Source organism: Typopeltis vanoorti, chromosome 7, assembly GCF_054136105.1.
Source record: "Typopeltis vanoorti isolate ZY-2024b chromosome 7, IOZ_Tvanoo_1.0, whole genome shotgun sequence".
NCBI classification, from domain to species: Eukaryota; Metazoa; Arthropoda; class Arachnida; order Uropygi; family Thelyphonidae; genus Typopeltis; species Typopeltis vanoorti.
The window spans coordinates 62,343,529-62,356,985 of NC_143555.1; the positions used below are offsets into that span (position 1 = coordinate 62,343,529).

Consider the following 13,457-nt stretch of genomic DNA (forward strand, 5'->3'; position numbering starts at 1 on the left):
AAGTCAAGACCCTATGATCACTCTTATCAATTGGTGGCAACGTGGTCATATTCATTACAGCCAAATTCTCAGGTGCAATTATAGGTCAAGCACTATCTGACCCCTAGTATTTTCCATTACATGCTGTCGCAGATAGTTGTCCCTTAATAACTGTATAAAATTCAATTCCTTCCTCCGATGTGTTCTCTCCGACTTCCAATCAATGTTACTATAGTTGAAATCTCCCATAATAATTACCCTCCTTTCTCTCATTTCTTCTATTTGCATATGCATACTATCTCCACCATCTATTCCATCACCTGGTCTATAGCAGCACCCAACTGTATATTTTGTTCTGCTAGTTTCAATCCCACACCAAATAGCCCCTGTCACTCCTGAACACACCATACCCCCTCTCATTCATTCCCACTAGATGTGTCATTTCTGTCAGCCATGTTTCACTAATGCCAATAACCTGTGATCTGGAAGTGCCAACCAAGGCCAAAAATATCCCTTTCTGATTCGTGGTCTTTCCTACTCTCGCTTGGGCATATTACACACATTCACATACTCCACTGTCTCTCTAAAATCTTCATATCCCCCCCCCCCCCCCCAATAACTCTAGTTTCCCTGATTCTGCACATTCACTTCCACTATATTCGACAACACCTTTTCAAGTCTCCGTACACCAAATCCATTCAAATGTAAACCATCCATTTTATATAAATCTTTCACTCATTGAACTCATTCTACACCACTCATGAAAATTCATGCATACAGTCATTAGCAATTATGGCTCTCCTTCTATACTCTTCACTGTCATACTATGGCAACAGACTCACCATCCTAACTCTCTCACTCTTCTCTGTTGCTACCTCATGCAGTTCTTTCACATCCTCACTCATAGCCTTTTTGTTTCCTTTGGAGTCATTTGTACCTGCTACTACTATCAATTCTTTCACCCGCTGCTTTTGCATTCTAATTGACTCGCTTACATTCTTAACATACCAACCCGCACCGGGTTGGTACGATTTTGTTAAACTCTCAACTAACACATCTCTTACTAAGGAATCTCCATACAACACATGCTCTTTCGTTTTATTTACACTCACTATCATACACATTTTTTCTATCGTACTTTTGCTGATTATTAGTCGGTACGCTTGGTAAACATTTTTGCCAACACTCCAGCTGCCGATTTGCCCTATGTATCGCTCCACGTAATAAAGCGATCTCACTCGTTGCATCAGTGTCATCATTTTTATTCTCCGATGATTCATTCAATTGTTCTGTATGTTTACCTTAATTCTCACTTTCAATGCCACTCTCACAGCTATCAGGTACTACCTCTCATATATCACCATTCATACTTCGAATATCACTGTTATCTAGATTCTCACTTTCATTAGCGATATCACTCACACGATCTGAAGCACTCTTTAAATCCTCAAATTCTTTACACTTTTTGCACACATTCACTCCACTATCATTGTTTAACCAGACTCCAACTGCTCTCCTCAATGCATACATTTCACAAATGGTACACTGAATCAAATCCTTTAAGTTAAGATTTTTAGACAAATATGGTGACCTGGACGCCATCCTTGTATTCCTCTTTATGGGAGTCGTGCACAGATAATCGTATCTATCAATTTACTATTAAAATACTCAAAAAACACACAAAAATCACCCAGATTCACTAAAATACTAAAAGTAAATAATACTATGCAAATTCATCAATTTTTAATCAAAATATCACTTATCTGTTCAGGAGCTATCCACAAACACGACATACCATATAGCCCTCTAGTGTCTAACTCTAGATAAAGGATTAAACAAAATATATTGACAACAATGTATGTGGTCGCATTGTGCAAGATGAGATGTTGCACTTGTAAAGTGCAAATAAGTGTGCATCATGTCTTTCATCTGTATCTACATAGAAGATGTGATTTGCAAGTAGTAAATATGTCAATAGAAATGATTTGCAAGAAGACACAGACCATAATTTCTGATGTTGGAAGAGGAGATCAAGGTTTCATATTTAAAGAAAATTATGGGTGGTGGTTTTTTAAAAATAGAACTGACATTCAAACCAACTGAGGCATGGGAAAGTAGCATAAGCAATTAAGTATAATTTACATCTTGTTCAAAACTGAAAGAAGCAAAAATGAATTCTTTCTTTAAGAAGGTGACCTGCTTTTATCTACCTCCTGAAAAATGTCAAAAGTTTATCCCCTCAATATTAGACATTTAAAAAAAAAAAATTGTGTTACAAACATACTAAGGCAAGTGATGTGAAGTCAGTTTACTTTTGCCACGAGTTGCCCAAGTCGTAAAGATACTTCAGGCGCAAACCTTGCTAGCTTACACTTGGATAAAGGATTAAACTAAATATATAATTTAATGTTTGGACATGGTCACGTCGAGGCGATAACTCGCTCCCTTCCAACAGTCATTATTATACTGCAGATGCAAGAAAATGAAATAAGTGTTTGTTTTATTGCATTTGAAATTCTCAATGTTATTATGAGAGATCACAAAGGCTAATTTCAAATAAAATTCTCCCAAATTGAAACATGCCATATAATGTGTGTGTGAGTTCGTCTGCCAGCCCAAATAAGCAGCAATAAAATTCAACCAAGGGTTGAAACTTTGCATCAGTTGAGCCTGCTGGTAATGAGAAATTCCTGTTGAAACGACATCCCTTTGTGAATGTGTTAAAACTAAGAAATATATAGTGAATGTTGTTATGACAGTTTCAGATGTTATAGAATTCGGTTGAAGAGGATTAGCATTTCAACTGAACAATTGCCTTTGTCTTTGGGTTGCGTGATCTTTTGTTAATACCACACCAATCATATGCACGTCTTCATAGGTGCTCTGTTGTGTAAAACAAAACTTAACTTGTACATATTGTAACAATTAAAAAGAAAAAAGGCTGAATAATTTAAAAGTGTATAAAAGAATATCACCTGAAAATCACTGACGCGCCACCTCTGGCACACGTGCCATAGGTTAGCCATCTATGTACTAGGGGTTCGAGAGTACTCGATCTAGTAATTGCATCTGAGAATTTGTCTATAACGAATATGGCCACGTTGCCACCAATTGGTGAGAGTGATCATAAGTTCTTGACCTGGGATGTGACTAAATGTGTGGAATTTTCAATTAAGACAGGGTATATGTGGAATTACTGCAATGGTAAGTATGACAAGTTTAGAGATTGCTTGGATCAGTGCCATGGCATGTAAAACTGGAAGGGCTTGATGTCGATAGTTTATGGGAAGTAGTAAAGAGCGTTTGAGGGAGGTAATGACTGACTGCATACCTAGAGTAAATAAAGTGGGAGTTAAAGGATGATAACACCATTAAGCTTGAGATGCAAAAAAAAAAAAAAAAAAAAAAAAAACGAAAGATTCTGCAGGGAATTTAAGGAGAAAGGTAACCTGCAGGGACACAAACAGTACAAAGCACAGGCCAGAAGGTAACTAATGTGGTAAGAAAAGCAAAAGCAGATTATGAAAGGAAATTAGCAACACATGCCAAAAAGAATCCCAAAGTGTTCTTTTGATATACTGCAAGTAAAAGAAAAAATGTATACGGCAGATGATTTTAAGGAATGTTGATGGTAGGAAGAATTTCTAAGCGAACACTTTGCAAGAGTGTATCATCCAGGTAGTGCTATTGAAGGAATGATGGAACCAATGGCTTATACAGGAATTGAGGTGAATGGTATATTACAGAACCTTAATGTGAATACATTTGGGATTGGATGGTACACCAGCTCGTGTTTTACGTGAAGCGGCAAAGGAATTGTCAGTGCCCTTGGCCATATTGTTTATTTTAAGTCTCTGTTCTGGGTTAGTCCCAAGGGGGTAGAAAGAGGGGAAAATAGTTCCATTGCATAAAGTAGGCTCCAAGACTGCTGTTGCAAATTACTGACTGATCAGCATATCATGAGTATTTGTCAACATATTGAGAAATTAGTCAAACGAAATAAAGGAATGGGTAGATGGAAATGGGATAGTGTATGGGAGTGGAGGAACAGCCTGATTTTGTGAAGGGCAGGTCATTCCTCAGTAACTTGCTCGTGTTTTATAATACAGCAACGGCTGAACTGGATAAGGGTAATGGGTTTACCATGGAATTCTAATCAGTAAACTGCAGCACATGGGGATGGACATAGGGTTGTGAGGTGGATAGGCAAGTGGTTGATGGAAAGAGATCAGAGAGTAGTTTATTCAGAAATAGAGTCCAAAAGAAGGCCTGTGACTAGTGGCATGCTGCAGGGTTCTGTTCCTGGACTGCTGCTGTTTAATTTGTTCATTAACCATATAGGAAAAGCTCTGAGAGAAACTGTTCAGTAATTTGCCAATGATGCAAAAAGTTGGGTAGAGCAGTAGTTAATACAGATATCAAAATTTTGCAGGATGATTTGGGTAGATTGACAGACAGGGAAATGGAAGTCAGTTTAATGTGGCAAAGTGTAAGGTTATGCATTTTGGGGTGAAAAGATTATCAGCAGTATACCGCATTGGTGGAACTGTACTCCAGAAAATAGACGAAGGCAGAGATTTGGGAGTATTAATGGATAGGGAGTTGAAGTTTAGGGGGCACATAGCAAAAGTGGCTAAATCATTTCATCAGATCACTTGGTTACTGAAGAATACTTTCACGAGCAGAGACAAGCATGTTTTTGTTCCTGTTTATCGAGCCTTGATAAGATCCTATTTTGACTACTGTGCTCAGATCTGGGTGCCAGGGTTTCTTGATGGAGAGGATCCAGAGATGAGTGACCAAGATGGTAGCTGTTCTATGTAATGAACCTTGCGAGAATAGGTTGAAGATCTGTGGGTTACAGAAATTGGCTAATATGCAGAAAAGGGGTGATATGATTGGAACATTCGAATTATTGAGGGGCTTTTACAAGATTAATTCAGAGGAAATTTTTCAGAATAGGTCTAGTGGAAGAACTAGGGGCCATCTATGGAAACTGAGCAAAGGTATTAGAGCTGGGTTTTTTTTTACTTGGAGAGTGGTGAATGAGTGGAAGCTGCTAGAGTCTGTTTTAGGTGCCATGACTGAATGAGTTCAAAGCAAAGTATGATAGATACTGTGCTAATGTTGAATAGTTCTTGACATGATGTTTAGGGCCTCCCTCGATGAGTTGCCCGTAATAATAATATATTGGTGCATTCCTCTGAATGTGAAATAATGAATTTTTCATTATTCTAGGCTAGTGAAGAATTATTGAAGGAGCATTATGCTGAATTATCAGGACGTCCATTTTTTAGTGGCCTTGTAAATTATATGAAAATGGGACCAGTTGTTGCCATGGTAAGTGCTTACTAATCAGATTCTCATATTTATAAATAACTTTAAGTTGACAAATTGTAATACTTGAAATTTTTGCTAAAGTGTTAGTGTACATGGTTAAGGCTGTGTTTTTATATATATTTTATATATTATTTGGCTTGCGGTGCATACCTGTATTTAGAATAAAAGTTTGGATAGTGGATGGGTTTTGAAAGCCTTTATTCCAGCAAGAATTATTTCATTACTGCATTTATTTGGATTAGAATGCAAACTGTAATCCTTAGGAAGGAAAGTAGAAATCAAAGGTCAACCCATTTTTAACACATTTCTACTGCTGAAGACCGTAAGATTTACCGGTTGGTTGTAAATTTTTCTCCAGAAAAGAAATTTCTCTGAAATTTATGGTCTGAGTTAGCAAGGGGAGAACTGACATCTGCTGTATGTTTGGAAGCAGAAAACTGGCAAATGAAAAGTAATGTAAGGCAAGTTGGGATTTAGCCGACCAATTGTATTCTTATTGGTTAAACCAAAATAAAAAATGATGGTACAACATGACAAAATTTCATTGCCGGCTGTGGTGTTGTCCGGTTAAACAAGGCCCACAATGAAAAAGGAAAAGTTGTTCCTTGTTGGGGATCTGAATAGCAGAGTAGGAAATGATTGTCAGACATCCAAAAAAAATATTTTGGGAAAATTTGGAGAAAAGAGCAAAGCTAATAATGGCAAATACCTCTTGGATTTCTGCTCAGGACATGGACTGGTTATTACTAACACCATGTTCCAACATAAAAATGTGCACAAATTCACATGGGGAGAAGAGGCAAGGAATAAGAAAAGTCTTGACTGTGTTATTATTGATAGTGATGTTTTCTCCGTGGTGCAGGACACCAGAGTGTACAGAGGATTTGAAATTGGAAGCGATCACTATTTAGTCTTGAGCAGGATAAAATTGAATTTCAATTGAAAAGAATAACATGTAAGAAAGTTTTAAAGTGAATAAAAGTTGAGCAGCTCTCAGATGTGAACTGTAGACTAACATACACAAAGATTATTGAAGAAAAAATTAAAGTGTTTGAGAACAGGAACCAAGCCTCGAAGAAAACCCTGATTGATTCAGCCAGAGAGGCATGTGGTGAGGTTGTCTGCAAGGATAGAAAAATCAGGACTCCATGGTAGTTACAGGAAGTTAAAGAGGTAGCGAAGGAAAAGAAGAAATCATATCAAAAGCTCTTGGCAAATAAGTTAGCTTTTGCTCTTAGAGAATATAGAGACAAATGTAAGAAAGCGAAACACTGTGTAAAAGTAGCTAAACAAAAGTCATGGGAGGACTTTGGCAAGAACGTAGAAAATAAATATGAAGAAAGCAGTAAGATATTCTGGAGGTTGTTGAAGAAGCTTAGGAATGGAGGAAGAGTGCTGTAAAAGGAGTCAGAGATGATAAAGGTGACATGAAAACAGGAGAAAAAGATATCCTTGAAGTATGGAGTAATTACTTTGAAAAATTGCTAAATGAAACAAGCAGTGAAAGCACAGTGGTAAAAAAACACGCAACAGGCATGAAGTAGAAAAAGCCATCAAAGGCTTGAAATGTGGAAAGGCAGCAGGAGTAGATGATATTTGACCAGAAATGCGGAAGTATGGTGGTATAGTATTACAGTGGCTGCACTGCATAGTTCACAAAGCCTGGACCGCAATGATTGGAGTAGAGCTCTCATAGTACCCATATATATATAAAAGGAAAATAAAACTGCATGTGAGAATTACAGAGGTATTTCCCTACTGAGCATTCCTTGCAAGATTTATGCAAGTATACTTGAGAAACGGTTGAAGAATTGTGGAAGAAAAGCTTGGTGAAGAACAAGATAGATTCAGGCCAAATAGAGGCTGTCAGGATCAGATCTTCACTTTATGACAAATAGTTGAGAAAGCATGGGAATATAACAGAAATCTGTATTTAAGTTTCGTCGATTTGGAAAATGCATATGACAAGGTGCCAAGAGAGATACTATTCAAGACGCTACAGTTATATAGTGTCACTGGGGCATTATATCCAGCAATGCTTAGTCTTTATTTGAGTTAAGTCAGCAGTTTGAATTGAAGGAAGTACAGGAAGATGGTTTAATGTTAAATCTGGTGTGAGACAAGGATGTACATTATCCCCTCTGTTATTCGTTATCTATATGGATCACATTATGAAGGAAAGTTATATTAGACATGATATCAGAATTGGAGGTGTTGATGTCAGCTCTTTGTTTTATGCGGACGATGTTATACTTCTAAATAAATCCACAACAAGTTTGCAAGATTTCCTGACTGAATTGAATAACTGTTATAATAGATATGGTATAAAGGTCAGTAATAAAAACAATGAAAATAGGTAGAATCGTTGAAAATGTCTGCTGCGTTGTGAACAGACAACCTGTGGAACAAGTAAAACATTTCAGCTACTTAGGCAAGATTTTTAGTGAAGATGGCAAATTAAATATGGAAATAGACAACAGAATCAACGAAGCTGGTATGGTAGGAAGTCAGTTGAATAAATTCATATGGAATAAGAGAGAAATTAGTCAGAACAATAAATTAGCTGTATACAAGACGGTGTTCAAACCAGTTTTAACTTATGGATCTGAGAGCTGGGTCAGAAGTAAAACACTTGACCAATGACTAGAGACCACAGATATGAGAGTCCTGAGAAAGATTAGAGGCATGAACAGATGGCATCAATGGCAGTATCATATTAAAAACGAGGATATTAGGAAAGAACTTGACAGTGGCGGCATCCAGGAATGCATTAGCAGAGCTACTCTCACGTGGTATGGTCACTTAAACAGAATGGGCGAGGAAAGATTAGGAAAACAAGTGTTCTCTGCCAGGTTGGCAGGAAAACGACCCACAGGAAGACCATGATATAGGTAGATTGATACAGTACAATGTGCCTTCGACGGTAGAAATATAAAATCTGATAATGATAATATTGGAGTCTTGACAAGTAATAGACTGATTTGGAGGAAAATTGTAGATAGGAAGTTAGTAATGATGTAAATTTTTCATGTAGTACTATCATATCCTGTACACCCCTTTAGGGTACAGGTCAGGAATTTGATGATGATGAGAAGTAATGTAAGTCATTAGATATTTCCAAGACTAAGCTACGGAGGCTTTTAATGAATGAATAATACTTTAATCCATAAAAAGATACTGTAGATCAAATATTGTGAGAAGAGTGATGCCCAGACTGGAGAACTATAAAGCAAGTACATATCAACTTGAAGCAGAAAGAGCCAGAAACATGAACTGTGGAAATGAAATACTATATTTGAAATAAGGATGGTTATTCTTCCATGATCTTTTGTTGTTTACTTTGTAGCAATAAAATGGATTTCTTTTGGCCTGTTCAGCTAACTTTTCATCCGATTTTGGCTTTCTCACCATGGCAATCACTCACCTGGCCTGCCCTTTATAGTTGTTATAGCTTGTTAACAGTAATGGTGGCATAAAAATCCCAAGAATTTGGATGCCACACCTTCAACTCACTTAGTTTTCATCCCTGACTATAGGACTCTAAGCACTTTTCAACTTTTATTGGCTAACTGGGGGGGGGGGCTCTGTCCCCTGACATCTATGGTAACCCCCTCCTGTGTTCCGGACTGGTATACTGGTTCTCCTTGAATTCTGATGACTCGAATTTTGAAGATTCGACGCTCAGGGTAGTCCCTGAGTTTCAAAATGTTTCAAATAACTAGACAAAAATGTTAACACAGAAATGTTACTGCCCATCCGTTTCCAATTTCAGCTTATCATTTTATAGTATAGAGTAATTATCCATACCAGTTGGTTGTAATTTATATGTATACTTATATAAGTAATTTTTTTATTTATTATTTATTAATTTTTTTCCTTTTTGTAAACATGTTGCTCTCCAGTAATTTTGTAATCTAATAGATAATAATAATAGGACTCTAGCTTTGATGTAGTAAGGTTTTTTTTCCCTCATCAGAGGTCAGGCCAATAGGTTTAACGGTTGGTGAGTAACTTTAGCATGCCATGTAGATTGTAGTGTAGCTTGCTTCTTTGTATATACGTGTATACTTCAGATGATGACCTTAATGTGAAGGTCAAAACATCGAGTGTTTATTTTGGTTTATATTAAACTAAATTTTTACTCTAACATGGTAGTTGTTTCCATAATTTTCATGATGTATTGTATATAATGTTTCCACTGTTACTTTTAATTTCTGTGGACCACATTATTAAGGAATGCACTATTAAAATAGATAAGTTTAATTCTGTACTAGATAGCACCACCACTTATCCTAACTGTGAGCATCTAGATGGTAGATGATTTCATCATTGCGAGATCACGGTGTTAGAAAGGATTTCCAAGTTGTTTGACTTCTAACTCGCAAAACATTAGCGCAGGTCTAACAGGCCATCAGTGTATCAGCAAAATCACAATGTGAAGCTAGAACAAAGAATATTAATCCTTTTTATAGAGCTGAGCTACATGCTGGATTGCCACCATATGGATGGTTACAAAGAAGATTGCAATTAAAATAATTAACTTGAAATATAATAAATTAAGATGAATAACATGATTGAATGTCATGGCATTTAGTGTGGGAGGGAGAATGACACTGTTTGCCATTTGAGGATGAGATTCCCATGTCTTGGTAATGGGAGTATAATTCTGATTTAAGTGTGGGCAGTGAAAGTGCTTTAGCACTCTTTAAATAATCACTCAAACTTAAACTGGTGTAAAAGGCAAATACTGGACCAGAGGATATTGTGGTCAGTGTTCACTCCATGCTATGTTAAGTCAGGTTTATTATTGTTGATACAAGATAATATTCTTGTAGTTGTTTTTCGACCAAACATCCTGTTTGTCCAAAGTATGAGTGAGGCAATTGCACTGAACCTGCTAAACACCAGGAAGGGGGGTGGGGACAGTGGTGTGTTGGAACTGGCTTGCATGAGCCAGTTGTTAATGTTTTTAAGTCTGGCGAGCTGGTTGTTAAAATTCTTTATGAAAAGATAGATGATGAATGGTGGTATATACTTTTTCTCGTAAATATTTTGAAATTGTATAATAAACAATTACATATATTATTATCAAAAATAAATGCATAAAGGAGAATTCACAAACTCAATTTACAAATGGGAATTTGGAAATGATTTTATTTACTAAACAATGTCTGTATTCATTAAAACACAAACAAATTATCAAAACTCCTGAACTTGAATAAACAATAATGCCTTATTTTTCAACGAATTTCCAAGAACTTGCTACATTAAGTTCTTGGAAATGCAACGTTGTTGCACTATCGATAAATACAAAAATTCGTCATGACGGCTACAGTCTTTGGTCATTTGATCGACTACGAGTGGTAATATTAGTGTTACATTTTTTTGTTCAGGATTTCATTTGATAATAGGTAAGTTGCAGGCAATATCGGAAAATTTTCTTTAATATATGTTTTTATTTTGGTTTTTTCTTTTTTTTTTTTTTTTAATAATTAATATAATTTTAATCAGGGTTAGAGTTTTGTGGTCAAAAAAGTGGATAGCCGTTAGTTGAAAAAATGAAATGGAACGAAACTTCTTAAACATTAAAAGGACATAATTTGAAGAAGCAGTAACAAAGACATCTGAAGATACAATAGAACTTTGTGAAGAATCAAATTTTTTATAAAGCGAGCTGGTTGTTAAAAATTTACCAACACACCACTGGGACGAACAGCGAAAAGTCAGCTACTGGAACAAATCTGAAAATAAACCCCAATTCAACATCACCAGAGTTAAAGATCGGTACAATCAACATTAAGAAGCCTGAATGGCAAAGAAATGGAGCTAGCTGAGGAATTAGATAAGTACCAGATCAACATAATAGGGGTGACTAAAACAAAAAAGACCAAAACTGGTGAGATCTTTCTGAGCAATAAATACAAAATGTTATATTCAGGCAATGACAATCAAGGAAAAGAAGGAATAGCCATAGTATTCAACACAAAATACAAGGCTAATCTTCTTGAATGGCAGTCAGTCTCAAGTAGAGTAATGTGGGCAAATATGAGAATGGGGAACTGGACAATGAGACTTATTTGTGCCTATGGTCCCACAGAAGGTTCTACTAAGATAGAAATGGAGGAATTTTTTGAGGCTTTAGAAAAAGCAACTGACACAATGAAAAATGAAAAGTTGGTCCTTGTTGGGGATCTAAATAGCAGAGTAGGAAATGATTGCGAGACATACAAAAATATTTTGGGAAAATTTGGAGAAAAGAGCAAAGCGAATAATAATGGCAAATATCTGTGAGATTTCTGCTCAGGACATGGACTGGTTATTACTAACACCATGTTCCAACATGAAAATGTGCACAAATTCACATGGAGAGAAGAGGCTAGGAATAAGAAAAGTCTCATTGACTATGTTATTGTTGATAGTGATGTTTTCTCCCTGGTGCAGGACACCAGAGTATACAGAGGATTTGAAATTGGAAGTGATCTCTATTTAGTCTTGAGCAGGATAAAATTGAATTTCATATTGAAAAGAATAACATGTAAGAAAGTTTTAAAGCGAATAAAAGTTGAGCAACTCTCAGATGTGAGCTGTAGACTAAAATACACAAAAATTATTGAAGAAAAAATGAAAGAGTTTGAGAACAGGAATCAAACCTTGGAGATTCATTGGCAAACTCTGAAGGAAACATTGATTGATTCTGCCAGAGATGCATGTGGTGAGGTTGTCTGTAAGGATAAAAAAATCAGAACTCCCTGGTGGACACAGGAAGTTAAAGAGGCAGTGAAGGAAAAGAAGAAAGCATACCAAAAGTTCCTGTCAAATAAGTCAGCTTGTGCTCTTAGAAAATATAAAGACAAATGCAAGAATGCTAAACATTGTGTAAAACTAGCTAAACAAAAGTCATGGGAGGACTTTGGCAAGAATATAGAAAATAAATATCAAGAAGGTGACAAAATATTCTGGAGGTTGTTGAAGAAGCTTAAGAATGGAGGAAAGAGCATTATAAAAGGAATTAGAGATGATAAAGGTGACATGAAAACTGGAGAAAAAGATATCCTTGAAGTATGGAGTAATTACTTTGAAAAACTGCTAAATGAAACAAGCAGTGATGACAGCACAGTGGTAAAAAACACTGACCAGGCATGCAGTCAGGAATACACATCCATACTTGAAGTAGAAAAAGCCATCAAAGGCTTAAAATGTTGAAAGGCAGCAGGAGTAGATGATATTCGACCAGAAATGCTGAAGTATGGTAGCATGAGAGTCTTACAGTGGCTGCACTGCATAGTTCAGAAAGCCTGGACAGAGGGACAAATTCCCGATGATTGGAGTAGAGCTCTCATAGCACCCATATATAAAAAGGGAAATAAAACTGCATGTGAGAATTACAGAGGTATTTCCCTACTGAGTGTTCCTGGCAAGATCTATTGCAAATATACTTGAGAAATGGTTGAGAAGAATTGTGGAAGAAAAGCTGGGTGAAGAACAAGCTGGATTCAGGCCAAATAGAGGCGGTCAGGATCAGATCTTCACTTTACGACAAATAGTCGAGAAAGCATGGGAATATAACAAAGACCTGTATTTAAGTTTTGTCGATCTGGAAAAGGCATATGACAAGGTGCCAAGAGAGAAGCTATATAATACGCTGCAGTTATATGGTGTGAATGGGGCATTATATCAAGCAATACTTAGTCTTTATTTGAGTTGTAAGTCAGCAGTTAGAATTGAAGGAACTACAGGAAGATGGTTTAATGTTAAATCTGGTGTGAGACAAGGATGTACATTATCTACTCTGTTATTCATTATCTATATGGATCACATTATGAAGGAAAGTAGTATTAAACACGATATCAAAATTGGAGATGTTAATGTTAGCTCTTTGCTTTATGCGGATGATGTTATACTTCTAAATAAATCCGCTACAAGTCTGCAAGATTCTCTGACTAAATTGAATAGCTGTTGTAATAGATATGGTATGAAGGTCAGCAATAAAAAGACAAAGACAATGAAAATAGGCAGAATCATTGAAAATGTCAACTGTGTTGTGAATGGAGAACCTGTGGAACAAGTAAAACCTTTCGGCTATTTAGGCACGATTTTTACTGAAGATGGTAAATTAAATATAGAAATAGACAACAGAA

The 13,457-nt window shown here is 36.4% G+C and overlaps 1 protein-coding gene across 1 annotated transcript in view; it reads left to right on the plus strand.

The window, feature by feature from the left end:
* Window positions 1–13,457, plus strand: part of LOC150104725 (nucleoside diphosphate kinase-like) — a 55,989-nt gene that overhangs the window by 14,643 nt on the left and 27,889 nt on the right. Inside the window, exon 2 of the mRNA XM_090395905.1 lies at window positions 5,218–5,319. Within this exon, the coding sequence (XP_090252031.1) occupies window positions 5,218–5,319 (102 nt within the window). The remainder of the gene's footprint in view (window positions 1–5,217; window positions 5,320–13,457) is intronic.